Source organism: Elgaria multicarinata, chromosome 1 (genome assembly GCF_023053635.1).
Source record: "Elgaria multicarinata webbii isolate HBS135686 ecotype San Diego chromosome 1, rElgMul1.1.pri, whole genome shotgun sequence".
NCBI lineage: Eukaryota > Metazoa > Chordata > Lepidosauria > Squamata > Anguidae > Elgaria > Elgaria multicarinata.
This window is the reverse complement of record NC_086171.1, coordinates 162505966-162533571: the sequence shown is the minus strand read 5'-3', so window position 1 is coordinate 162533571 and position 27606 is coordinate 162505966. Positions and strand designations below refer to the sequence as shown.

The 27606-nt window shown below is 40.7% G+C and overlaps 1 protein-coding gene across 1 annotated transcript in view; it reads left to right on the top strand.

The window, feature by feature from the left end:
• The window catches only part of ILRUN (inflammation and lipid regulator with UBA-like and NBR1-like domains), a 52668-nt gene that overhangs the window by 14549 nt on the left and 10513 nt on the right, over positions 1-27606 (top strand). Inside the window, exons 2-4 of the mRNA XM_063141453.1 lie at positions 11516-11670; positions 20724-20921; positions 22907-23235. Of these exons, the coding sequence (XP_062997523.1) occupies positions 11516-11670; positions 20724-20921; positions 22907-23235 (682 nt within the window). The remainder of the gene's footprint in view (positions 1-11515; positions 11671-20723; positions 20922-22906; positions 23236-27606) is intronic.

Sequence of the window (27606 nt, the reverse complement as noted above, 5' to 3'; positions counted from 1 at the left end):
ATAAACATTCATAGTCAATATATTAATAATATGTTCAAATAGTAAAGTAACTGACCATCCTCAAAATGTTGAATTTCTGTATGTCTTTGGGTAAAAATTTCAGAACATCACACACTCAGATTAAAAGAATTATATAACTTTTAAAAATGCCCCAAATTTGCTTTATCAGCCTTTCTAAATTTCATTGAGGTTTTGCTGGATTTGAGTTTCAGCAGCAGTTAAAGACCTGCATTCCTGGAAAACTGGGAAGCAATGGAAATTTTGGAAATAATTGACATACATGCACTACCTACATTTATTTTGCTGCTTTAGCCAAGAATGTCTTGTAATTGTGCTATTTGGCATATTTGTGAAACGTATAGAGCTTGCTTACTCAGAAGGCCATTTCCTTCTGTAGGTTTTTGGTTGGAGCTCAGTTCTCACACAAATGTTCAGGGTTTTTTCTCTGCAGCTATGGTACCTACAACAGTATTTTTTCAGTTATCCCCCATCTCCTTCTGACTTCATTATTTGTCAGCAAGGTGGGACAATAAACTGCTAGTTTCCTAATGTGTAACAGACCGTTTTGGTGCTTTTGGGGGAGGCTTTCACAGAATATTACAGGTGGGAACGGGATGGGTGGGATAGTGGTTCAGACAGCTTTGCCTTCCGCTTGTAAGCCTTGGTTTTCTTCCGTCCTTTTTTCCTTATCACAAAAAAGCATTAAGCAGGAAAAGATGGAATAGCTGCACAATGCCTTTCAATTGGTGCTGTCTAGAAGCACCTTAAGAAATACAGTCCTTTGAGGGGAGAGTTGAAAGGTTGACCTCAGGGAATTGACTAGGACAAAAGGATAACTGACAAGATACTTGATTCCAAACTAGATCAGAGCTCACCAGAAGAAGGCAAGCAGTAATTCACTGGACAATAATAGCCCTATATGCTCATCTCGTGAAGATGACAGCACCCTCTAGGTGCAGGAATGCATTTTGTATTTGAGTGTTGTGTATGTCTACATAGGAATTAAGAGTGGGAAATTTTGTGGGGCCTGGGGCCACCTTTAACCCCTGTGGGTTGCATTCCTGCCATCACCACAACGCTGAATTGTTCTCAAGCTAAACTCGACCTTTTATCTCTCTGCAGGGTTGATTTGATTTAAATCATGATTTAAATCACTTCTCTAAAGGACACAATTGTAATGATTTAAATCACAGTTTAAATCATTAGTGAGGAAGATTCTGTTTAATCATTTTAGTAGAAGTACAATATTGTTTACTATAAACTTAATACATATTCAGAGATGTAAGTTTCATTAGAAGGTACCGTATTTCTTCAATTCTAAGACGCACTTTCCCCCCCATATAAGCATCTCTTAAAACGGGATGCGTCTTAGAATCGCAGGTGTGATTATTATTCTTAGAATCAAAGCTTTTTTCTGTTGTTGGTACTGAAATTAGTGTGCGTCTTACAATCGATGGCGTCTTACAATCGAAGAAATACGGTAGGTACACACTAAGCAATTATTCTGAATTGTTTTCAGATTAATTTTCATCAAAAATGGAATGATAATTTGGTCATTTTAGTACTAAAGCAGAATGAACTTGTGAAGTCGTTCAGGAGATGAACCATCTCCAACTTTTCAGTTAATCATTATATTTTTGTCATGATGTGCCAGAATCACTACCACCAAACAGGCTTTTAAATTTTACTAATAAGACTGTTTATTCTTCTGGTTAGTTTTCTTCTTCAGCAAACAACATTAACCAAAAAAACCCCCTGCTCATTGAATGGTTAACTATTTCAGTTTTTAGATAATGTAAAGTTTTTTAAAATAAAAATATGGAGGCAATTTCAGCCATTTCAGCAAGTACAGAATCAAAATATTCCCAAATACGATCTCTTTTATGACCTGCTGTTGCCATGCTAGGTACTTCCTTTCTACAGTGGAGGATACATGCATAAGTTTCCTTAGGAGTGAGGACTGCATGAATACTTCTGCTCACTTTTGGTTTCACTTTCTATTCCCCTCCCCTATCCCTTGCATTTATATCCAGATCCCTCCTCCTTGTTCAGTTCTGCTCCATCTCCCTTTGACCTTCTCTATCTTTGCACTTAGAGAGAGGCAAGCCCTTGAGAGAGAGAGCGTGTGCGAGAGAGAGCGTGCACTTCTGTACACCACTTGCAGTGCAGAATAGGACTGATCAGGTTATTTCCTATCTCCATAAACTGCTATTAACATATTCATAAAATATAATTAGAAAATGTATAATTAGTATTCATGATATCTTTTACCTAGACTCTTTTTTTACAAATTGTTTTAAGAATATTTCAAATTCCAATTTTAATTTTAAAAATCCATTTTAAAAAAAACAAAAGACCTCATTGATCTTTATAAATTCTTTCGCTCCGTACAAGCTAGCTGCAACCACTGTGAATTTTGCTGGGGGGCAGTAGGGGCCACATTAGAGGCTGGCATGGGCTGTGTGTTGCCCATCATTGCTATAGATTATATCACATGAGAATCTTCATATATTTCATCATTCCAAAAGAGAGTGTTGCCCTGCCACTTGGAATATTCATTCAGATTGGCTGTATTCGTACATAACGCTACGCCCGGATTTAAATTAACTATTGTTTGTTGATGTAGCCATGACTTGCCTTATAGACAACCAATGAAATGGCAGTTTCTTTTGCCCATTCCTGGTTTGTTTTTGTACCACCATTTCTGCCTGCTCCCTCCTGGTTTCCCAAATACCTTCACAACACTGTAGGACTGAAATAGATTCACTGCATCAACTGTTTTCTTGTCATTAGTCTCCTGCAGAAACAAGATTAGGTTACATTATGCTGCCCTTGGGAGGGTTCCTTCTAACTGTGCATTCTTTTGGGGAAAATAGTGCTCCAACACCCAATCCTTCCTCACCTACTCCCTCACAGTCCATCTGACTCCTTCTTTGATCACTGGACCTTCTCACCCTTAAAACTCTTTTCTAATCTGTAGACCTAGTTTCTAGCTTGATAACTATTTTTCCATCCCCTTGCTGCATCTAGCAAGTGCTTAAAGGGCAGTCTAGCAGGTAGCACCATCTCCATAGTATTCTTGTTGCTTTGTGGAGTAGATTGGTTGTGGAGTTTAAGCAGTAGGTAACAAGCAAGAGGAAGACCCAGAAAAAAAAATGAGTTTATTTTCAAAAACATCACCAAACCTGCATTTTCATCCTCACTTGTACCACAGCACAAACTCTATTTTGGAGTAAGATTGCCTCCCATGCATTGGCAAGCCCCACAAAGGGCATAAAGTTTATCGGCCCCATGAAACTGTTGCCACGCACTTACAATTTAAAACCACTTTAAGTCTGTACCGTTCTTGTAGCACCACCAGTGTGACTCTCTTCCTAACCTTTCCCACACACCCTGTTTCTCCACAGCTGCACATTTCCTTTTGAGCCTTTGCATTCTGCATGCCATCAAATGCATCTTCCTCCTCATGTGGGTTTGGTGATTCTCTGTTAGTAGCCATCACACAAAACTGAGTCTCTGGTCCTGTTGGCCCGAGAAGGTGCCACACTGGTAACTTTCTAATGGCATTGTAGGACTTAAGCAGAGGGAGTATAACCCTTCCCAAAATAAAGGTATCTGTAGCCAACCCAGGAATTACTTTGGGATGGGGCACCAGGCTTTTGTTATTCCTTTTTAAGGGACCCTGATGGCAGACTTTGCAGCTGCACTATCCAGTTTTTGATTAAATACTTTATTTGTAATCAATAGTGCAAAAGAGAAACAAGTACAGAACTGTTTTCAGTGCTCCTTTAAATTTAAGGACTAGTGAGACTGAACAAATATCAGTTCCGCTTTCCTAGAGCAAGAACTGTGCTCTGTCATGTAACTACTCCAAGAAATTACATAAGATTTCTTATTGTTACTATCTAAAGCAAAATATTTACTTGAAAACAGTTTAACTATACAAACAAGAACACTTCAGAGCATTCCAATCACTCAATAACTATGAGTATCATGAGTTTCCACCATGATCCCCGGTGCCTCTTCAGCAACCTGCCTCAGGTCTCAAGGCAAATGATGCTCCTGCTCTGCTGGTGCAGTGGCAATGGGGTGGGGAATAGTTTTGCAGTGAAACCTGCTCTGCCATAGGTGGAGGGAAATGGTGCAGTGGTGTTTGATCTATTATGGAGTGTATAAAATGTAGTGCTTCAGGCTGCTACCCTGTCAATGGCATTATTGAGTGTGGAGGTTGCAGCTGACGGTGCTGGTATGGGATGCGACTGCAGATACCCTATTACTGGGAAGGAGGAGTAGGGTCATGAGGGCTTAGTGTGTGAGCATGCATTGCATCAGTAATACACTGCAAAACATCAGTTGGCCTCTCTGTGACAGTGACATGCACACGTCTCTCAAAGGCATAGGGCTGCTAGTGCATTGTAGAGGCTCTCATGGAGTGCTGGCTATGTCCCCTCACTCATACCTGGAGATACCTTCTCCTGCACATGATGTGAAACTTTCATAGATGTTTGCTTACCTAATTGGTTGTTGGTGCTGCCCTTGGAGCAGGTATGATGGAAGCGGATGACCTTGGTACAGTTGCAGCCTTGCCTGATGTCCTGAGAGTTTGTCTTGGCAGCAAATAAGATATTTGCTTAGGGTGATGGCATGAATATGTGATCTTGCTTCCCACTATGTAAGCTGTTGTGGCATCCCTTCCTGTATAAGAGGATGGTTGCCAGCTAGTCATAGAAGGGCATGACTTGGGGTTCCACCTCATGCTTGCTATGAGTGGTTTTTCAAAGTATTCATCTTCTCCTCAGACATCCATATTACAACCACTAAACACATTATGTAATCCCTTGTGAGCCTCTTGGCTCATCCATAGATGAAGACCCCACTCCCCAAACATCTTCCTTGATTCTAGAGCCCAAATCCTCTAGGATACTATCTGTTGTGAGTCCTGGAATGTAGGTACTAGGGAAGGAGTACCCTTCTCAACCATGGATTGGTTTGGGGAAAAGTTGTGTCTCCTGATATGGGAGGTTGAGAGAGTGCTGAGTTGTTCTCACAAACTAGTTTCTATAGAGGGGTTACCCATTCACAACATGGTTGTCATGCAGTGTGTGGTGAGTCACAAAACACCTGAAGGTAAAATATATCTAAGTGTAGAGTAGAGGTATGGTCTGAACTCCAGAATACAAAACCATTCTTCTGAACCCACAGATTTGAGATTTCTACTCCAGCACCCATTTCAAAGAAGGCAAATTGATAAAGCTCAGAGAAATATCTTAGCCAAGAAACTGAGTACAAGGCACAGGTGGAGTTTGACTCTCATATGCCAAATTACATTTGCCATTGCAAAACAAGTTCCCAGAAGACAAAGTGGTGATGATCAGAAAACACATGCACACAAAGGCAAGGTTTATCCGGTTGACAATAGAACAAACCGTGATTTGTTTTCTCAATCCCTGGGTTTCTTGTTTCTCTCCTCCTTCGTCCCCATCCCAAATTCCCTGAAAAAAAATTATTAATCTTTTTTCCTTTTATTGTGAATTGAACAAAAGAAAATAGAAAACAAAAACAAAAAAAAGAAAAATGAAAAAAACAGGGAAGTACATACATAAAAATATCAATATTCCATCAAGTACAACATTCTTTTTTAAAAAGGGGATTATGAATAAGTTTCAAGAAAAGCAGACCAAATTTCAATATATTTATCCACTCATGAGTGGCATCTATATATCACCTGTTCAAATGTTGGTAGCATTTTAGGTTCTCAGCCCATTGCATTATGGGAGGTGAACATTTATTCCTCCAACATTGTTGACAGCAACCCATAGTTCTGGATTTCCACGTAACAACAACCCACAATTCAGTAACCCATGGTTTGTCATTACATGCAAACCTATTCATAGTGTTAGGCCTTTGACACCATTCTGAGGAGCTGTTCAGTTCTGGCATCATCTAAAAGAAATATGTGTAGATAGGGACATGTCTACAAACTTGTGCTGAACAGGAATAATCATTGTACAAAAACACCTGAATTCTGTAAATTGAGTAAATTATATGCAGTGTGGTGTAGTGGCTTAAGTGTCGGACTGGGAGTCGGGAGATCCGGGTTCTAGTTTCCACTCAGCCATAGAAGCTCACTGGGTGACTTTTGGCCCAGTCACAGACTCTCAGCCCAACCTACCTCACAGGGTTGTTGTTGTGAGGATAAAATGGAGAGGAGGAGGATTATGTATGCTCCCTTGGGTTCCTTAGAGGAGAAAAGGCAGGGTATGAATGCAATAATAAATAAATAACAAATAAGAGGCATATAAAATCTGCTTCTGAAGGGAGTTTCTGGAGTGGCATTTGATGGAATATATGTGAGGGGCTGCAGCTAGATGGAAATATCAGCACTACCTCCACTCTCCCCACCTCCCAATGTGCTTGCAGAAGCACTTAATGCATTCCATTTGGGGCTCTTTGGATCCCATAAAGTATTTTTTATTTTTTTTACATTCTCCCAGCACCCCTCAACCCATGTTATACATAGAAGTTCACTAATGGTGCTCTGGTCAAAAGAGCTTTATAGCCTATGCAGAAGAGAGCAAGTATGAAGAATTTTGAGCTTTAGGTAATTGGGCATGCTAATCAAAGGATTGTTTCTGGTACACTTGTCAAGGGCAGGAATATGCAATAAAAAGGTTTATTTGAAGTGAGTGTGTTTAATTAAAGTAGAATGCGTAAAGAGATTTTCAATAGGATCTCACACATGAATTCAAATAAACGAGGGGACGTGATGAAATTTTCGGATGCTATGAAGTATTCTATAATAAATCTGTTTCCAAGGTGTCAGAATTTACGTGTGTGTGCATGTACTTTTCTGCTGTCATATCCACTCTTATGGAACTTCTGCTCTTAGTTCACATTTGCCAGTAAACATGTCTCTCGACCTGTTGGTGGAGTGTATGTTTGTGAGAGAAACTCTTGCCACTCCCTAGAGTTTCACAGACAAAGCTACAAATGTGTATCTAGGCGGTCTGCTGAAATCAGGTGCAATCTTGAAGTAGGTGTTTACACGGATACTTCATTTGGCTTTAAGCAAAGGCAAAGGAAAAAAAACAGCTGTCTGATATGTTGTTTCTTTTAAGTGTCTGTGTCTTCAGATGTATCCGCTGTTACTGCGGGTTTCTACCATGCAGATTCTGTGGGCGTCTCCTTGAACAGCTTTATGGCAAAGAGCACTTGTTCAGTTGAACTTCAGTCAGACGTTTGCTTTGTCATCCTGACTCTGCTAGTGTTCTTACCCACCCCCTTGCTCTTGTCTAATACTTCATTTTGTTGTTATTGTGATCTCTCTAGAATTTGTCATCAGCTTCTTACTGAAAAGTCCATGACTGAAATTTAGTGTACTCATTTTGTCTCTAGCATAACAGTCTATAGAATCAGGCTTAAAATGCCTTAGGAGAACAAGGTAGCAAGTCTGCTTTTCAGCTTGTGTTGCCTTCAGTTAGATTTTAACTGGAACAGACACTGAAATCATTCCAAGTGGCAAAGCTGGGTGATGAAATATGACACATGGAGGGGAAGAGAATTGGCAGGGAGCCCTGATGCACAAATAGCCCTTTCCCCTTTGAAGCATATATACAGAATGGAAAATAAAAACATTGCAAGCTGCGGGGGTGGGTTTCTCTTTTTCGTTTGGATAATTGTTTTAAGAAATGTGCCCCAAGAGGTATTGTGCGGCTGTTTCTCTATATGATGATGGAGTTTTGATAATATTTATGTGCTTTACATGTATAATATAAGATGTCTGAAGACTTTTGCATTTTTAATAGGCTGTAGCAAGGTGGAAGGGGGTTGGCTGGAGGGGGGTATTGAGCAGTAATTGCACGACTATGATCTTTTCCACCTCTTGTCAGTTTAATCTTTGGTCAGAATTGAAGAGGATCTATTTCAGTCAGATTATCATATTAACCTGTTTATTTGAACAGGAGTTTCTTGACAAATCCTTTTGTGAGTTATGTAAATCTAGTCGTCCCCCCCCCCCCCGGTACACTTTAGAGTGCCCAATAAACAGTTCTCTGACAGAAGCAACAAGCAGCTGGTGACATAAAGCATTTGTCTCCACTTTGTGGCTAATGTGACATGCACCTTTCCCATAGTGTTTGACTGAGCTGGCAGTTTTAAATATAGCCCTCTTTCTTGTTCAGAAAATAGTTGGGGCTTCACAAAAGTTGTAGTGCAGCTCAAAGGCTTGATGTCTGATTTCCTGAGCATCTAAAAGTGTGATGCAACGGCTTAGAAGTTGGAAATATTGTTCTAGTCATGTGTATAAAGGGCATTACTGACAATGACTGGGTTCAGACAACACAATAGTCAATGGTAGTTCAAATAGTTCACGGTAGACTAAATAGTCCACCGTGGACTATTGTGTCATCTGTGGGGCAAAAAATACCCCATGGTTGGTAATTTCAATGAAACAACCAACTCCAATAATCAACGCTGTGCAGAATTGTTTATCTGCACAGCTGTTGATTATTGTGTTGTTGTTAGGCTCTGTTGATTATTTCCTCTGCCTACAGAGTTGCGAGGCAAGAGCAGCAGAAACCTCTTGCCCAGCGGGGCTCTATAGACAGGGGAAATAATCCCAGCCCGGAAGCACTTGGGGAGCCGCTGATTGTGCCATCCGTTGGTGGGGCGCCGCGGTCCGCAGCTCCCCACACGCTTCCTGGGACAGGCCAATTAGTTTCGAAGCCGGTGTCAAAACACATAAGAGTGCTTGCACTGCGGACCGGGTATGGTATTCATCTGCAGCGTGAGTGTTTCCATTCATTTCAAGGCTGATGGCAGAGGTAGTGTCAGCGTCAACGGGGGAAGGAGGTGACGGCACAGAGTGAGATGACATCGCTCTGCACCACTGCCACCTCCGGCGCTGGGGCCATAGAAACACGGAAGGCGGTGGCTCTAGCAACCATTGCTAGAGCCGTCCCCTTCCTTGTTTTAATGGCTCCAGCAGCTGCCGCGGCAACACTCCCTTGGCCTCGGTGTTAAAACAAATAGGGGATGGTAACTGGAGCTGGTAACCTTCTGTGGCACATGCATCCCCCATTTGTTTTGATGCCAAGTGAGAGAGAGCTGCTGTCAGCTCAGCCTCATTGTCAAAACAAATGGGGATGCACGTGCCACAGAGGCTTGCCAGCTCCGGGCTGGTAACCTTACGTGGGGCATGTATCCCCAGTGGGGGCTCCCCTGCCTTCTTCTGACTGCTGTGGGTGCCGTGGGCGCTGCTGCAGCCAGAAGGAGGGGGAAACCTAAGGACATGGTGCGATTGGTTCCCTTGATGGGATCATTTAGTGCTGCATCCTTTCCCTGCAGGGGCTGCCCTACCTCCTTCTGGCTGCAGTGGGCGCCATAGGTGCCACTGCAGCAAGGAGGAGGCGGGGGAGCTTCTCTCCTCACTTCCATGGAATGGTGAAGTCCTGATCAGGTAAGGGTGAACCAGTGCCGCCATTCGGTGGGGAGGGCGGGGGGGAGCATTAGTCAACTTTGCCCTTATGACCAACTCAACAGATGACTATTTGCATGTCACCCCAAGCGTGACATGCAAATAGTCAACCATGGAGTGGACTATGACGGCAGGGTTGCGGAACATGACATCCGAACATGGCCAATGTGTAACTGACATGCAGTCTCTTAGCTGAAAGGATCTGTGAACTATTAGAGCAGCCCCCCATGGGAAAGGCTTGCAGCGCATGTATACCAGCGGAGATCCATTGCTCGCTAGTCCCCTACTTGTAGATGGCTATGGTGGATAGCAAGGCATCCACACTGCCACATCACATAGAATTGAGACTGAATCCTGGCAAGACGGAAGCCCTGTGGGTGAGTGGTTCCCGAGTCCGGGAGACAGACTCATTGCCTGTTCTGGATGGGGTTGCACTGCCTCTGCAAGAGCAGGTTCGTTGTTTGGGGGTACTCTTAGACCCATTTCTGTCGTTGGAGGCTCAGGTAGCCGCCACGGCTCGGAGTGCCTTTTACCATCTTCGGTTGGTTCGCCAACTACGGCCTCTCCTGGACAGGGATAGCTTGACCATGGTGGTACAGGCATTGGTAACCTCAAGATTGGATTACTGCAACGCGCTCTATGTGGGGCTGCCCTTGAAGCTGCTCCAGAAGCTGGAGCTAGTGCAGAATGCTGCAGCTCGGCTGTTGTCTGGAGCTGCCCCTTTCCAGCATGTAACTCCTCTGCTGAGGGAACTGCACTGGCTGCCTATTAGCTACCGGGCCAGGTTTAAGGTTCTTGTACTTGTGTACAAAGCCCTAAACAATTTGGGACCAGGATACCTGAGAGAGCGCCTTCTCCCTTACCAACCTGCCCGGTCACTGAGGTCATCCGAGGGCCTGCTCCTGGTGGTTCCACCTAGATCCATCCTCCGATTGGAATCCACCAGGGGAAGAGCCTTCAGCGTGGCGGCGCCCCTCCTGTGGAATTCCCTGCCTCTGGAGGTCAGGCAGGTGCCAACCTTGTACTCCCTTCGGCGCCTCCTGAAAACATCTTTATTCCAAGAAGCCTTTCTTTAACATGCAGCCTTGGATTACTGTTATTGCTTCTTTTAAATTTTGTTTTAACTGTTTTTTTTCTGTTTTTTTTCTTTTCATTTTACCTTGTACACCGCTCCAAAATTTTTCAATGGGGAGTGGTATATAAATATTCTAAATAAATAAAAAATAAATTCCAGCCCAGAGCAGAACCAAGGGGAACTAAATACACACTTCCACTGAGTTGTTTTCTGAGCCTATTCTGTTCTGAATGCTGTTCTATTGCTATATGTTATATACTTTTAGGAGCACCACTCTGATTTCTGGGTGCAACTCTCCTGGATCATTAGCAACAGCTCTGGTTATTTCTTTGTACCCCAGCCCTTATAAGCATTTTTTTCAGTTGCCATAATAGTGTATTCTTTTTGTAGAGGCTAAGCTACCCTTGCATAACCCACGTTCTGTTGAAGGGTTTGCACCATATCATCCAAATCAGGTCAATATGTAATGTCCGTTGTCCTTTTAGTATAATTTTGAGGCAATAATTGGTTCATAATCATCTTTATTTCTTTCTGTCCAAGTCCAAACGTAAAAGCAAAACTTTCCTTCTTCAATGTGTATTTAATATTTTGGATATTGTTTATCATTCTTAAATTTCTTAGATAAGGACACTCTAATGTTCCTTTATAATTTTTTTGCCAGTATACTGTTCTATTGTGAACTACATGAATAACGAATCTTTTTCACAGTTGCTCTCCACATGTATAATGTAGGTGTCAAGGGAAAGCAATAATGTGTTGGTGACCCAGTCTTTGGCATTCATGTATTGAGAAAGATATTTTCTATGGGACACCTGCATATGCATATGCTTTGCACTGTGTCCTCCCTTTCTCAGTATGAATTTGAAAAAGGCTTTAATCTCCTATAAATCTGAGCAATTATCGCTCATTAAGATGTTATATCTTTATAGATGTATGGTTGAATATACCTTTTATTCTCTTTCTAGGAACCTGCAGGCAGCCATTGGAGCCTACTATGATTTTGAGAGTCCAAACATCAATGTGCCCTCCATGTCCTTTGTAGAAGATGTGACCATAGGAGAAGGAGAATCCATCCCTCCTGATACCCAGTTTACAAAAACTTGGAGGATACAAAATACAGGTGATTAGTGAAACTTCTGGCTTCTGATTTAGTTTGCAATTTTCCCTTAAAAATATAAATTATTTTGTTTTTAGCAGTAATATTGTTTTCTTTTAGATTATTCAGGGAATAGATTTTTTTTCAAAGGCACAGGGAAGTATTTTTTATTGTTTTTAAGAACTGCATTTTCCATATTTTATAATAGACATTATAGGGATGGGAAGAGGACTCATTGTTCATAGTTGAAAATACTTTCTTTGGTTTGGATGTCAATAGAGGGGCCTAAAAATCAGCTTGTCACAGCAAGCTTCCTTCCATTCTAGAAAGTACGCTGATTCCCTCCCCTCTCCCTCCTTCCTTGGAAGAGGCAGAAGATCATCCTTGTAGTTATGCTGCACTTCAGACATATTCCCAGCTTGGAGCTGGGGTAGGGTTGGGGGTCATCCCTAGTATCATGCTGTGCCTTGAAGGTGCTCAGAGTTCCTCCAAAGCTCAGCATGACATCAGGTCCCACCCCTCTCACAAATCAGGGGAGATGCAGGGTGAAGATGAACTCAACTTTGGCTAGGTACCAAGGCTAGCCAAAATGTGTGGATTCCTGTACCTAGTGTCTTTGCCAATCTTGAGTACTTAGTATCAGATATTCAAGCCTTCCTCAACCTGGTGCTCTTCAAATGTGCTGGACTACAACTCCCATCATTTCCATTCAACATGGCCAGTAGCTGATTTTTTGTTGTCTTGGCACTTTCCCAAACTTGCATATCATTTTAAATAAAGTTATCCTCAAACTCTTGCTAATGTTTTCTTTCTGTGTTTTGATTGCCTGGGTGCATGTAGTTTTACTCTGACAATCCAATTAGTTTGGCAGCTCTAGCATATGTCTGGATGCATAATGATTTTCCCAAGCCTTTATTTTCGATCTACCAAATGCTGAAAACGGAGTATTTTTCTTGAACATTTTTCTTTCTCTTCAGATCTGGAAAAGTAATAGAACTTCTGTAGAACTTTAGTGTGATAAGTTTTAACAATGGAGTCTTTAGTGGAGTTGTGAACAATTAAGCTGTGGATCTCACGTCTCACGCTCTGCCTCCTCTTACTGGTCAGGGTGGAAGATGTATATGTGGCAAGGTTGCCAGACTTTTCAGCTTGACAGATCAGCCTGTTGTCAGCAGTGGGAGAGAATTATCTATGTCAGCTCCAGTTTGGCATAGCTTAGGGTCCTGATCCAGTCTCCTACTTGGACAGTGGTGCAGATCGAAAGCTGCTTCCATCCAATCCTCTGAATTCCCTATTTCAGAGCCTTTTCTTTTCCACTGCCAATGGCAGATTTCTGCAGACAGAGCTCCTCTCTGCCAGCAGGGGGCACTTCAGTCCCATCTTCATGTCCCACCAACACCACTAGTGAATATGAGGGTGAAAATTGTTCTTCCCCGATAAAAATATTTTATTTAAACTTCTACTAAATAAGCAGCAAAACAGATGCTGAACCAGTTTGCATATCACAGTGGCAAATCATGGGTTTGCCACCGTGATTCGTGGGGACGTGCTCTGCCTGCTAGCTGCTTCTACGTACTGTAAAGATGCGTAGTGTAATCACATGTTGTCACCAGAGATGTAAAATTTCTGGAAATTTTGAAGCTATGGAAAAAAAACGGTTTTTTTGGGGGGGGGTTTCAGAAAAAATGGAAATTTTCATAAAAATTGCAATATTAGCACTTTTTACAGATTGAAAGTCACTTTGTTACTTTAGTAACATAAAATGTAATTATGTCCAAGTTGGTTTGGCATAAAATTATTACATTTGGTATATTAAAAGTACAGTGTATTCAAACAATTATTACAAATTTAATTTACTTTTTTATTTTTTTTAGTTTTTTTGGTAACAAATGGAGCTACAAGCTCCTGAACTGTTAGGAACACCTGAACTGTAAGGAACCTCTTACTTTGGTTCTGCCAGTTCTGCCAGTGGTTTCTTCTGTTGTTGTTTTTAAAAAAACAAACAGAAGAAACTACCAACATTAGTAACAAAGAAAATTATTTATGTTTCTGCTAATCCTCCAGTGTCAAGAGATAAAGCACCCATTCCCATAAAAAGAACTGAGAAAAAAAGAGGAACCAAGATTCAATGAATATGCATGAAATTTAATCAGACTCATTTTCTGACCTATAGCTATCGGTATTAGTTTCAGTCTCTGCTTCCATGGAAGTGCCCCCTGGAGGCAGAAATGCATCTTGCTCTTGCATTTGAGAGTTGTAGTCTCAGTTTGCAACCTAAGACTTGCTTGTCGTTGGTGCACAGACATTGTAATAATCTGATACTGTACAGTTTTTAGAAATCATTTGGAGAAGTAAATATCTGAACACCTCGTCTTAAACATTTTATTCATCATGCTAAAATAAAACATTCTGTAATCTGTTTTTTCTTCATTTTTTTCCAATTTTTCCAATTTTGGGGGTGGGGGAACAGAAGAGGCTTCAGAAAAAATGGGAAAAAATCTGTTTTTTTTCTGAATTTTCCCAGTTTTTCCCCGGGCCTTCACATTTCTAGTTGTCACCAAGAACTAGCTCTTTGACTACTGTTCTAGAATTTAGGTGCATATTGGAATCTGATATAGTAGGCAGTATCTTCAGCTGGAATAGAAGCAAATTGCAGGAACTGCTGCACAAAAGCACAGGAAATGATGCTTTTGTTTATATTTTACATAAATTCTCCTATTTTTCAGGATTAAAAGCAGGAAAATAAAAAGTATTGTTTGATAGTTTATTTATTAATTTATTTTTAACATGTATATACTGCCTTATTTGCTAAAAAGCTATCAATTTAAACAAATAAAATTTTAATACAGTAAAAACCATTAAAACATTTAAACTCCATAAAAAGGAGTAAATTAAAAAGATATGTTTTCACACTCTTTCTAAAAGCCAAGAGAATTTGGGCCAATTGTAGTTCTTGAAGGAGCACATCCCACACTTTGGGAGCAACACAAGAGGGAGCCTTTTCATGTATGCCTGACAAATGGACCTCTGCAGGTTATGGTATCCTCAAGAGAGTCTCTCCTGCAGATCTTAATAACCAGGCCGGTTCCTAAAACCAGTCTAGTTCTATTTACACAGACATTTTGCTCCTGATTTGTTGGTTTTGGTGTTTTTAGGTCAGATTATTATTCTTATAATTGTTTTAGTTTTATGGCTGCTTTATTGGTACATGTTTTATTAATACTGTAAGCTTCTCTGTACTCCTTTTGGAGGAAGAGTGGGGTATAAGAATTTTGAATAAACACACAAATAAAGTGACAGGCAGCCCCTTAGATAGCAAAGTTCTAAGCTGTTTAGGACTTTCAATGTTAAAACCAACACCTTGCATTGAACAAGGAAAGTAATTGGCAATCAGTGCAGCTCTTTCAAGATAGGTGGCATATCATAGAATCATAGAATAGCAGATTGGCCATCTACAAGGCCATCTAGTCCAACCCCCTGCTTAATGCAGGAATCCACCCTAAAGCATCCCTGACAGATGGTTGTCCAGCTGCCTCTTGAATGCCTCTAGTGTGGGAGAGCCCACAACCTCCCTAGGTAACTGATTCCACCGTCGCACTGCTCTAACAGCCAGGAAGTTTTTCCTGATGTCCAGCCAGAATCTGACTTCCTTTAACTTCCAATCTGGCTTCCAATCTGCCATGATTTGCACCAGTGGAAGCTTCCAGACACACTTAACGGATAGTCTCACGAAGGGCACATCGCAGTAGTCTAAATGTGATGTAACCATGGCATGTATAACCATTGCCAAGTCAGACTGACTCAGGAAGGGTCGCAACTGGCTCACCAAGCATAATTGTGAAAATGCACTTCTTGCCACCACCATGATCTGAACTTCCAGGGTCAGTGTAGGATCAAGGAGCACCAAGTTATGGACCTGATTCTTCAGCGGGGAGTGCAATCCCTTCCAGAATAGGTTGAACCCCAATCCCCAAGTCAAGCTTTCTGTTGACCAACATCACCTCTATCTGGCCTGGATTTAATGGGCTGGATTCAGCTTGTTCGCCCTCATCCAGCCCATTATTGGACCAAGGCAATGTTCAAGGGTTTCAACTGCTTCCTTGGTGTTAGGTAACAAAGATCAACAGAGCTGGGTGTCATCGGCATAGTGGTAGCACCTTATTGCAAAGCTTTGAATGACCTCTCCAGGTGGTCACGTGTAAGGATTAAATGACATGTGGGACAAGATACAACCCTCTGGGACATCATGGGCCAATGGCTGTGGAATCTTAACAGTAAACCCCCTACACCATCTTCTGGACACAGCCTGACAGGACTAGAACAGCACCTGCAAGGCCGAGGCTCATCAGGCAGTTGAGAAGGATACCATGGTTGATAAAACTGAAAGCTGACGAGGGCCAGGAGAACTAATAGCGTCATGATCCTTGAACCAGTTCCCAACATAGGTCATCCATCAAGGTAACCAAAGCAATCTCAGTCACACATCCTGGCCACAAGCCCAATTGAAATGGGTCTAGATAATCTGTATCATCCAGATGCATTTAGAGTAGTGACACCATCATCTTTTTAATCGCCTTCATGAAAAATGGTGCATTTGAGACTGGCCTATAGTTAGACAGATCTTTTGGGTCATAGAATTATTCTTGGGTTTTATTTGTCTGTTCCATTTAAAAACACTTCGAAATTTCTTTCCCTTATAATCCGGTAGCGAGAGGGTTCTTTAAACATTTAAGTTGGAATAGCCATTATGCTATACGTTTTTGGTTTTTTTGGCCTAACTCTGGAGGTAAAGCTATGATGAAACTTTGAGAAGAGATGAGATGAGATGCGCATCCTTTGGCACTAATCTACTGGGACGTAATTATAAAGGAAATGAAATATGATGCAAGGGAAATAACTCTTAACAGAGATTGCAGTGACAATATATAATTTGGATAGCTGATCTATGTATCCATGTTTTGATTATACACATGACATCTGTTCAAAGTAATTACACTAAAAAAGGATGTCTTCAATAGTTATTATGGCGTATAAACTTGGTTTAGTAGATCGCTCACTCACACTCCACACCTCTAAAGGTTATCAGGTACTTCTGCTCACAGTCTTAGGAACCCAGAGGTTCAAGGATTATGATGCAGAATGGATGGCCATTAATGCCTCTATTTCTACCAACTTTATCTGAGAATTTTCCTTCTAAAATAATTCAGCTTGGAGTCTTTGGTTTCTGCAATTGATGTCATAGCCTTACTCTTTATTCATAGTAAGGGTTAATTTAGTACATCAAAGGACTAAAGTGGTGTTCAAGATAAAATCATCTTGCCAGGTAAATGCTGAAGTGAAGCAATGACTCTTAGTGGCACTTCAGCTGTTCTTGATTAAATGAGTTATTTCTGGTTATGAATGATTTAATTCAAGTGGTATTTTGAGAATTCTTGATGTCTTAAAGAGCAAGCTACTATGTGCTAAAACCAGTTCATTCATAATGTTGGAAACATATTTCAGAATAAGATAATTTGTCAGTTTCCTTTTGTTCATAAATTATATGTGCTAGTATATATAATAGCATTCTTTTCTAAAAGCCAATAGATTGGAAAGAAAATACCCATCTTAGAATTATACTGTTGGAAAGGATCTTGGAGATCATCCATTCCAACATTTGCTAAGTGCAGGCTCTGCAATGGAGACAGATGACCATCAAATCCCTGCTTAAGTACCTTCGGTGAAGAAGAACCCATCACCCCCTAAGGCAGTCCATTCCACTACCAAACAGCACTCACTATTAGGAAGTGTCTCCTAATGTTTATCTGTAATGTGTTTGCCTGCAACTTCCAACCACTGGTTCTGGTCCTGCCCTTTGGAGCAACAGAGAACAACTCCGCTCCATCTTCTGCATGAAAGCCTTTCTAATTGGGGACTGCTATCATGTTTCCTCTTAATCTTCTCTTTTCCAGGCTAAACATACCCAACTCTTTCAACTGTTCTTACTCTTGTGTTAAAAACGTTTGTTATCTTCCTGGAGAAATGGGTGTGCTGACAAAGAATTATTTTCTTTGGCTGCAATTCTAAACACACTCAAGAGTAAGTCCCATTGAATGTAGTGGGACTTACTTCTGAGTAATAGCCTTAGGATTATGCTATAATTTCCTTTCCCACATCCTTCCAGTCACTTAAAAGCCATTAAAACATTAAAAGCTTCCCAGTGTTACAGAAAGAACACCCTGGATTTTAAATGTATTGTTTTGCTGAATGCCCTGAAGACGTGGTAGGTATAAAACCAAAATAATTCATAATTTATTTCTGATACTCTCCTATCTGTTGTTAGTCGTTTATAGCTTTATCAAAATCAAGATCAGCTCAAGTCAGGGCCTACTCTAGGATAAATAGTACCTTGGGCAAAGAGTGCCTTTGGTTCACCCCACCCAGCCTAGTCAGTTTTGCAGGGTCATCAGGGGGGATTTATGGGGCCACTGGTGTGATTTCCATCGAGAATGACATAGCTCAAAATCTTGATCTCTCAGCCGCTGTGCTACAGTTTGTCCAAACCAAAGTTCAAAAAGCCACATCTAAGCAGTGGCAGTACACTATGCAACACAGCAGAACTGTCACACAGGTTTTACTTAATAATATTTCCCCCCGTTTTTAGCAGTTCCCATGTTTTGATAAGCATTCTTTATTTTAGAATAACCGTTATTTTTATGTTTAAAAATAATAAAGAATTTTTTAAAATAAAGTATCCAGCTGACCTCTTACAGCTTATGGATTCCTTTTATTGTTTATATGGTGCTCATAGAGTTTACAGTATTTGAAGTGCTAAATGCTTGGTAGCCTTGTCTCAAAGTGAAGTTCTGTTCCACTGATTTTTACCTAGTGCAAATGACATTGAAGTGGAAATTGAAGAAACATACTATAAAGCTAATTGAAGGAAGATCGCTTTGTAGAGGTTCTCTACAAAACAAGCTGTAGTGTAGAACCTTGAAAGAAAGGTTACAGACGCTTGCCTTTTGCCGTCCTAACTCCCTGCAGGCAGTAAAGTCAAACAAACAAACAAACAAGCAAAAACACGGTCACCGAGCTCAGCCTGCGCCCCCCCCCCTCAGCTCAGTTTAGCATCCCTCTCAGTTCAGCACCCCATCTTGCTCATCCCTAAGACCAGCCCTGGCTCAAGTATTAGTTTTCAGTTCCTTTGTGATGGGTGGAGTACAATGGATGCCACTGTGAATTTAGCTTGTAGCTGCTGCTCTATTGCTACATTCCTTTCTTGTAGTGTTCTCCATTAAAGTTGGGTCTTAAACCAATTGTTGAAATTGGAGGAAATAACTGTAAAGGGCAAACAAAATATTGTATTGCTAAGTCAAGCAATACAAAGTCTTCAAAATTAATACTTTCTTTAGAGCTGCAGACCTATTACTTGATAGGCTTAACTCAGATAAACATGCTTTAGGCTTCCCTCTTGCACATTCCAGTTCTCTCCTTTCCTGGTTTCCTCTATCCATATCTTGCTGTGGCATCCAGATTACCAGATTATTTTAATGCTAAACAGATTAATCATGATTTTGTAAATCCACTTCAAACCATGGTTTCAAATCATGCTACTGTTAGTACTAATTACTACATTAAGCCATTGACACATTCCCAGTCCTCCAAACCATGGTTTGCAGGATCAGAATGTGACGTTTGAATTGAGCTATACTAGGGTGAACATATGAAAAGGAGGACAGGGCTCCTGTATCTTCAACAGTTGTATTGAAAAGGAAATTTCAGCAGGTGTCATTTGTATATATGGGGAACCTGGTGAAATTTCCTCTTCATCACAACAGTTAAAGCTGCAGGTGCCCTGCCCTCTTGTAAATCTGGTCACTCTAGTATAGTTCCTACATCTTTAACTGTTGTGATGAAGAGGGACTTTCACCAGGTTCTCCATATATACAAATGACACCTGCTGAACTTCCCTTTTCAATACAACTGTTAAAGATACAGGAGCCCTGTCCTCCTTTTCATATGATCACCCTACCTAACCCTAGCTAACTTTTTCAGAGTAGGCATTTTCCATTGTTCAATCACTATTTTTAAAATCTCAGCCTGGAGACTTTGGGAACAATAAAAATAAGAACATAAGACCATAATAAAGCTTTTTCCAATCTGAGATAATCTTTATGGTTGAATGAGTCCTGAGTGAAGCATTCATGCACCACCCGAGCCTTGTTCAGGCATTTGCCTGAATGCATGAGGGCTTAAAGTGAGTAAAGGGTTGGGGTTGTGCACACTGGCTCCACCCCCTACGTCTCCAGGTGTGCCCACCCTATTCACTTGGTTGCAAGTTCCGATCCTGCAGACAGTTCTACTCATGTTCAAGCCAATGTGAGCAGAACCTTTCAGAACTTGCCAATTCAATATGGCAAAGTCTGAACTGAGGTGTGAAGGGCCTGTGTGCTTGGAAACGTAAGAGGCATGGCCAGCATACATGGCCCCAACCCTCTACCCATTTAAACCCTCATGCTTTCAGGCAAATGACGGAACAGGGGCATAGTCTTGTAAGCTCTTAAATTATAGCTCTGGGTATGCTGGTTTAAGTACTTCATAGAGTCTTGGTGTGTGTGCAACAATTTATGTTAGGGTTTGTATGGAATTCCCCTTGTGTTCCTAAAATTAAGGGTGACCTTAAGCAGCACTTTCCGTATGCGTGAGTGCACAATTCCTGGGCCTACCACATATTGATGCGTACATGCCAATATACGATAACAGAAACATGCTTCTGACAACATGCTGCCAAAATGGAGCTTCCAACTGATTTATCAGGCATGTTGACTTCATGGATACGCATGTCAATTCATGGTAAGGCTGAGAGTCACTCTTGTATGTACTCAGGCACCCACCAAAGTATTGTATCTGAACCAATAATCACCCTAACCACTATAAATGGCCAAGACAAATAGTCTTTTACCAGGCATTTACTAACAGTAAATACTAGACGGATACATATTAATGACAAATGTATTATCCATTCATTAATGTGTTTGCCATATCTTGCGTGAATGTCGCCTCTCCAGTGCTTTAATGCCTTCTTTGCTGAATCCCAGGGACAGAAGCATGGCCTCCAGGTGTTTGTCTTAAGTACGTCGGGGGAGACCAGTTTGGTCATGTGAACATGGTGATGGTCCGATCGTTGGAGCCCCAGGAGATTGCAGATGTCAGCGTTCAGATGTGCAGCCCCAGTACTGCGGGAATGTATCAAGGACAGTGGCGAATGTGCACTGCCACAGGACTCTATTATGGAGGCAAGTGTCATCTTTTCATTTACTTGTAATGTTTGAGAAGCATTCAGCGCTGCTAGGACTGTATTAGTTCATGTCAAAGTAATATCTTCTAACAATTACTGGTCTACTTGGTAAGAGAATTATAGGAATGGATTGTTACAGGTATTCGTTTTGTGTTTTTAACATTTTATACCACACTTTGGTATAAAAGTGGTATACTTTGGTATACCACATTTTATACCCACACAATGGGCTCCCATTGTGGCTGCCTTTCATCCACATAAATGGATGAAAAAGCTCACTTTAAGGTGGCAACTGTCACCTTAAATTAGGTTGTTTCCATTCTCTTGGCAAGGGTGAGATAAAGGATCAACTCATCATATTGTTGAAGATTGCGTCCTTTAAAGAAGCAGCTATAGCTACTTCAATAGAGGTAATTCACAGAGTAATTTTTTCCCTTGTCTTGGCTTCCATAAGATTTTTGCAGTTTTGGAAAAAAACTTTGCGGTTTTGGAAAAAACTTTGCGATTTTGGAAAGAACTTTGCACTTCCTACTAAGTCAAGGAGGAGATCGGAAAAAAAATGCAGCAAAACAGTGTGTGACTTAAATCAGAAAATGCGGCATTTTACTCCTAGACACAACCATTTCAGTTGCTTGAAAAATAGCACTTCTCACCATCAGTTGTTTCTTAAAGGATAGGTGAATCAATAGAACAGTTGTTTTAGCATTCAGTAATACTGTTTCATGATTCTGGGCCAGTTCGTATGATCGTTGGAGCCCAACATGGGTGGTTTGCATGATATGGGGATCGCCAGCCATAGCGGAATGCTCACAATGGCTGCCAACATACACCATAACCCAACATGCAGTAACTTGTGGCTTAGATGAGTGTTCACTCAGTCTTTGGGAATGTGGGCATTCCTAACACTGTTTCTGGAAAGTGTGCATAGAATATCTAAGGCATTATTTAATCCAGCCTTTTCAGGTAATACATAGATAGAATGGAAAAATGATTCTGCAAAAAGTGCATGTAGGTTGAGCATATTGCATCTTGCAATTGTAATTTTACTTTAAAATATAATTAGAAATGAATACTAGGTTGCCTTCTCTTGGCAGATTGATCATGCTCATGATAAGCATTTCCTCATTAGAAATTCCTGTTTCCAAGGGTACCTGTTGATTGCACTGTTATTATATGGTGCATACTGGATTTCCCCCCCCTGATTCTTGTGTAGTTAGTGGATTTACTCCATCGTCTCATACACACACACACACACACACACACACACACACACACACTAATAGCAAGCTCAATTCTCCAAGTGCCAATCCATAAGTAGCCAAAATGGCAGCATCTACACAGAGAGATATCAGCAGGCTTGGGGGAACCCCAAGGTTTGCAAAATTGGGGAAAAACACCCTAAAAGTGGAGAATGAACAGGTACTGTAGAATGTTCGCTGAATGTTGAAGGGAAAAAGCAGAAAACCTGGATGAGGGAATGATGAAGTATTACAGAATACGAGCACTCCCTATTGCAACATTTTGTTGCAGGTCCCAGTTTTGAGATTTGATTGCCCATTTTCCTGGTTTTATCTCCTGTTGACTGCTACGGTCAGCAACTTTTACACCCAGACTTGGTTCTTCCTTTCAACAGGAAGATAAGGCAAATGAAATATGTGAGTAGCAATGACTTTTCCTAATTGGAGGCTCTTCGCATAATCCATATTGTGCTAGGCAGGAATTTAAATACTATGATTAACAGCAGGTGGCAGTATTTTGCTACCTTCAAAGTTTCAAAATGCCAAAACATTCAGCATGGCTTTTGGCAGGCAATTAACCCTGTTGTAATGCCTCTTATGTATGGAAGCTGTACTTGGCCTTTTGCAAGGAGCTGTACTTGATCTTTTGTTACACACTTGCTCATAACCAGCATGACAACTTTTGAGAAGTGATGGGGTTTAAGCATAATTTTATCTTGTGCTGACCCAAATTTCTATTTTGCAGACATCATCTGGGTGATCCTCAGTGTGGAAGTTGGAGGACTTTTAGGAGTAACGCAGCAGCTGTCATCATTTGAAACAGAGTTCAACACACAACCACATCGCAAGGTAGAAGGAAACTTTAACCCGTTCGCATCTCCGCAGAAGAACAGGCAACCAGATGAAAACAACTTAAAAGACCCTGGGGGTTCCGAGCTAGACACAATCAGCAAAAACACGTGGGGGCCTGCTCCTGACCAAATTGAACAAGATCAGACTGAACTGTCACAAAACTCTGTAAATCTCTCCCCCAGCAGTCACTCGAACAACTTATCAGTAGTGACATACAGTAAGGTAGGTGCCCTGGGTATAAAGGAGAATGGGGAGGTCATGAGTCCACAGCCTGTGTTGCAATAGTCCTTCTGTGCAGACTGTGTAGCTCCCCCTTGTGCCTCTGTCTGGTCCACTTACAGGGGCCTGCATTTGACTATTCAACTTGCCAGGTACGGTCACAATTAAAAGCAAGCTAAAAGATGAACATGTTCAAATGGTTTAAACATTCTGATAACCTCACATTCTTCGGATGCTGCATATTGGTTTGAGAAGGCAACAATGTACAAAGCATTTTTTTATTAGTGCACTTAAAATTGAAAGCATATGAGGTGGTAAGTGTTGAAATATATTTAGTCAGCCAGGTTTGGCTTTGGATTTAAGCAGTTAAAATGTATGGATACAAGGTGTTCAGCAGAATGTGATAACAGTTTTAGCTTTCCCTTTTGCTTTTACTAGCTTTCCATTTTGTTTTAACTAGATTTTAAATCAGTACTTTAAATTGTTTGGTTAGCCTTTTGGTTGTTGTGTCCAGATTTTAGTGAAACGTTTTGCTGCCTTATGTATAAAAATATGTACAAACTTGTTAAATCATACCCTTCACAATCCAGTGTGATATCGATAGTTTGTTTGTGTTGTGCATCAAGCCAGATAAAGACTAAACTCTTTCATCATCCATTACTTTATATTGTTCTGGGCAATGGAGTAATTTCAGTTGGTGTAAGCTTGAAATTACAATGAGTAAAATGTGTTAGGCAACTGAAGTAGGAGGAAGGCAATTAAAACAGATAGACCAGGTTCACATAATAGCAACAGCTTTTCGTGGCGTAGTTAAGCTTTGATGAGCATGGCACCCGCAGGCACCATCCTGAAAATTCAAGCCATAATTGCAGCTTGTCGTGTCATCCAAACCTGGCAGGTTGTGCAAGAGTTAACATAACCCTGAAACAGGCTGCCTGATACAACAGGCCACATTCGATACAACAGGTGATACAACAGGCCACATTCGTGGCTTGAATATTCAAAACGGCTGTTGGCACATGCTGCCGCTCACCTTGCCTTAAATAAGTCACAGTGGGCTGTTTGATTATGCGAACAGGTCCATAGTGTAGTCATCCATGACTGAGCTCAGATGATCAGCGGAGGAAACTATGCCACCATGGTTTCTTTTCCCCACCTTGTGCATGCCCCTTGTGTGCCTGCCGTTTTCCTAATTACCTGTAGTACAGCTTGCCATGTCATTCAAACCCAGCAAGCTTTGTGACGGGTGGCTTTCAAACCACCCTACAACAAGCCATGGATTGTGGGGTGTTTGGAAGGCACCCCCGCTGCACACCTTGTCAGGTTCGGACAATACAGCAACCAGTGCTGCGAGAAGGGAAATTAGGGAAATGATGGGTATGTGAGCGGGATGCTCATGGTGCAGAAAAGAAGCCAAAATGGTGTCTTTTGCCTGCTATCGTCCAAACCCGACCCATGTGTGACTGCAACTACCTTCAGATTGACTGGGTAATTGTAAATTCAAGTCATGACAAAGATAACATTTCTAGATACAACTGTTAATTGTGCCTTGGAGCATTTAGTCATAGAACCAGAAAGAGGAGAGGCAACAATTTGATCCTAAGCCATGCCTAGGTTTTTGTGTAAGATCTAGTTATTGTTTAAATGCATAGAAACCGTGACTACAGCATATCAAACTCAATGGACAATTGCTTGGAAACTCCCATATGGTTGCATTTAATTACACAAGAAGAAATTGCTTAATTGCTTAAAAGGAAGTTGAATGGTATAGGAGGATCAAATCTCTTCTCAAAGCTTGGGGGGTTAGTTAAAACCACTATCATATATGTGTACCGTATAATAGCTCTGGGATGACAGAATGTTTATCTTGAACTATAATAGACAAATTAAAAAATAATAGGTCACAGGAGCTGGAAGGTATTCATCCAGGAATTCATTCTTAAAGAACTCAAAAGTTTAATTATTTGAAATACACAGCCCTTCGCTAAAAAAAAAATTACTAAAGGATTTGAAAGGTATTAAAGTAGCACCAATTTTTACAAAAAGGATGCAGGGTACATTAAAACACATAGAAGAACGAAGTCTGCTGTGAGAGAATTGGTACAGCTTTGGGAAGGGAGGGCTTGTCTTCCTTATCTGTAGAATTCTTGGAAAGCATCAGTAACTTGTATGTAGGTAAGGGTGGTCTGGTGGACTTGCCAAAAAAATAAAACATTTTTCACAAAGTTGCTCAGCAAAGACCCCTAAAGAAGCTTGGAAGTCATGTCACAGAGGAAAAGGCTAACATGGATTGAAAACTAGTAAAAACATGGGAGGCAAAGCGTAAGACAAAACCAAACAGTTTTCATAACAGAAAGAAGCAAACAATAGAAGTTCCCAAGCATCTGTATTGAGACACATACTGTTTAAATGTTTCATAAATGAATAGTGAAGTGGATGGTTTTATTTATTTCATTTCATTTCTGTACCGCCCAATAGCCAAAGCTCTCTGGGCAGTTCACAAAAATTAACTAGATTATTCAAGAGGATGAAAACCCAAACACTTAGAATAGCTCCAAAAGGATCTCTCCAATGGAATGGTTGCTGAGAGTTGATGTGAGCACAAAAAGATTTATATTAAGTTAGGATTCTGAATTGTATATGAGCTAGTAGGATCTAAATTGCCTGTGGTTACCAGGAAAGAGAATTATAGTGGAAAGCTCACTGAAAACATTGGATCAGTGTGCTGCAGCTGTGAACATGGCAAAATCAGCATTAGTAATTATTTCGAAAAGTGATGCAAATAAAATAGCAACTTGCATCATGCATAACATGCATGTATAGCACACCCACACTTAAATACTGGATTGGATCCAGAGTTTGCTTCTACTAGCAGGAGCATTACCTGAGTAGAGCTCTGCTCAGAGCACTCTGGCCAGCAGGAAGGGGACTTTCACCAATCCCCACCTTTGCCAGCACCACTTCCTAGGCTGTTCCACACAGAATCCCAACTCTTCAGAGCAGATTTTCAGGGGGCATGGTGGGAGAGCAGGGAATTGGTGAAAATTCTCTCTTCCCCCATTCTTCTACTAAATGCTCTGCTGGATCAAAAATCCTTCCATGGATGGGAGAAATTCTTCCGTTCACAGGAGACAGGGTCTGAATCCAAGCCACTGTGTATAGTTGTAGCCACCCATTTCAAAAAGGCTGTCTGAAAGGAAAAGCTGCAGAAAAGAGCAATCCCAATAATCAATAGACTGGAATACATTCCATATGAGAAATGGTTAAAGGATTTGGGCCTTTTAAATTTAGACTAAGGGACATGAAAGTAGTTTATTAAATTTTGTATGGTATGGAGAAGGAATATTAAGATAATAGTACTTTACAATACTAAACCATGCATGTGTACATCTAGTGAAATCAATCTGCACTAGGAGCAAGGCAGACAAAAGGAATTACTTCATTTAGTTTATACTTAACTTTTGAAAAACCCGTTACCACAGATGTGGTGACAGCCACTAACTTCATCGGTTTTTTTAAGTGATGATACAAATTCATGGAGGATAGAGTGTATAATTACATTGTATTGCACAGGACCCAATTATGTTAGGGGATGTAGTCTATCCCTTTATGAGAGTGCTTTGTTTATTTATTTGTTAGATTTATATCTTGCCTTTCCTCCAAGGCGGCATATATATAATCCTTCTCTCTATTTTATCCTCACAACAACCCTGTGAGGTAGGTTAGTTGTGGCCTCTGAAAGAGTTGGCAACTTGATCAGAGCAAGCCTAGTTAGAAGCTTATAAAAGGTAAAAGAGGTAAAAGTAGCTTGCATGGTCTAAATCTAAATAAATATTTGCACATTAACATGATGTACATGAATATTATGAACTCAACTGAATTATGTGCAGCAACTGTATAATTTAATCTCAGATGTTTGAAAATATAAACAAGCCCTTTAATACAAAATGCTGATGCTAATCACATAGTTCAAAAACAAAATATAGATGCTTTATTGTTTAATGAATTGTTTCTCAGCAATTATGAGAGCTTTTTAAGTTCAAAACAGATCTTTGAAATTTTGGCTAACTGAACCATGCAGAGTGTCAGCAGCTTGCTAACTATCTCTGACCCTGGACAGCTGAGATGGATTCATCCATTCAGCTGGTCTAGCCTTTTGAGCTAACTTTATTCTTGGGTTATTTCATTACTAACATCTTTTTCTTCAAAGCTTGCTTTGTAAATACCTGATGCTTCTGACTATCAAATGAAAATTCCGCTTTTGGGTGGAGGGAAATCTTATGTGTCCCTTTTATTTAAAGGATTTAGAAGCCATTTTAGGATTTCTTTCAGAAGAGATATCTGGAGCCTTACATTTGTAGAAACCATGTGTGT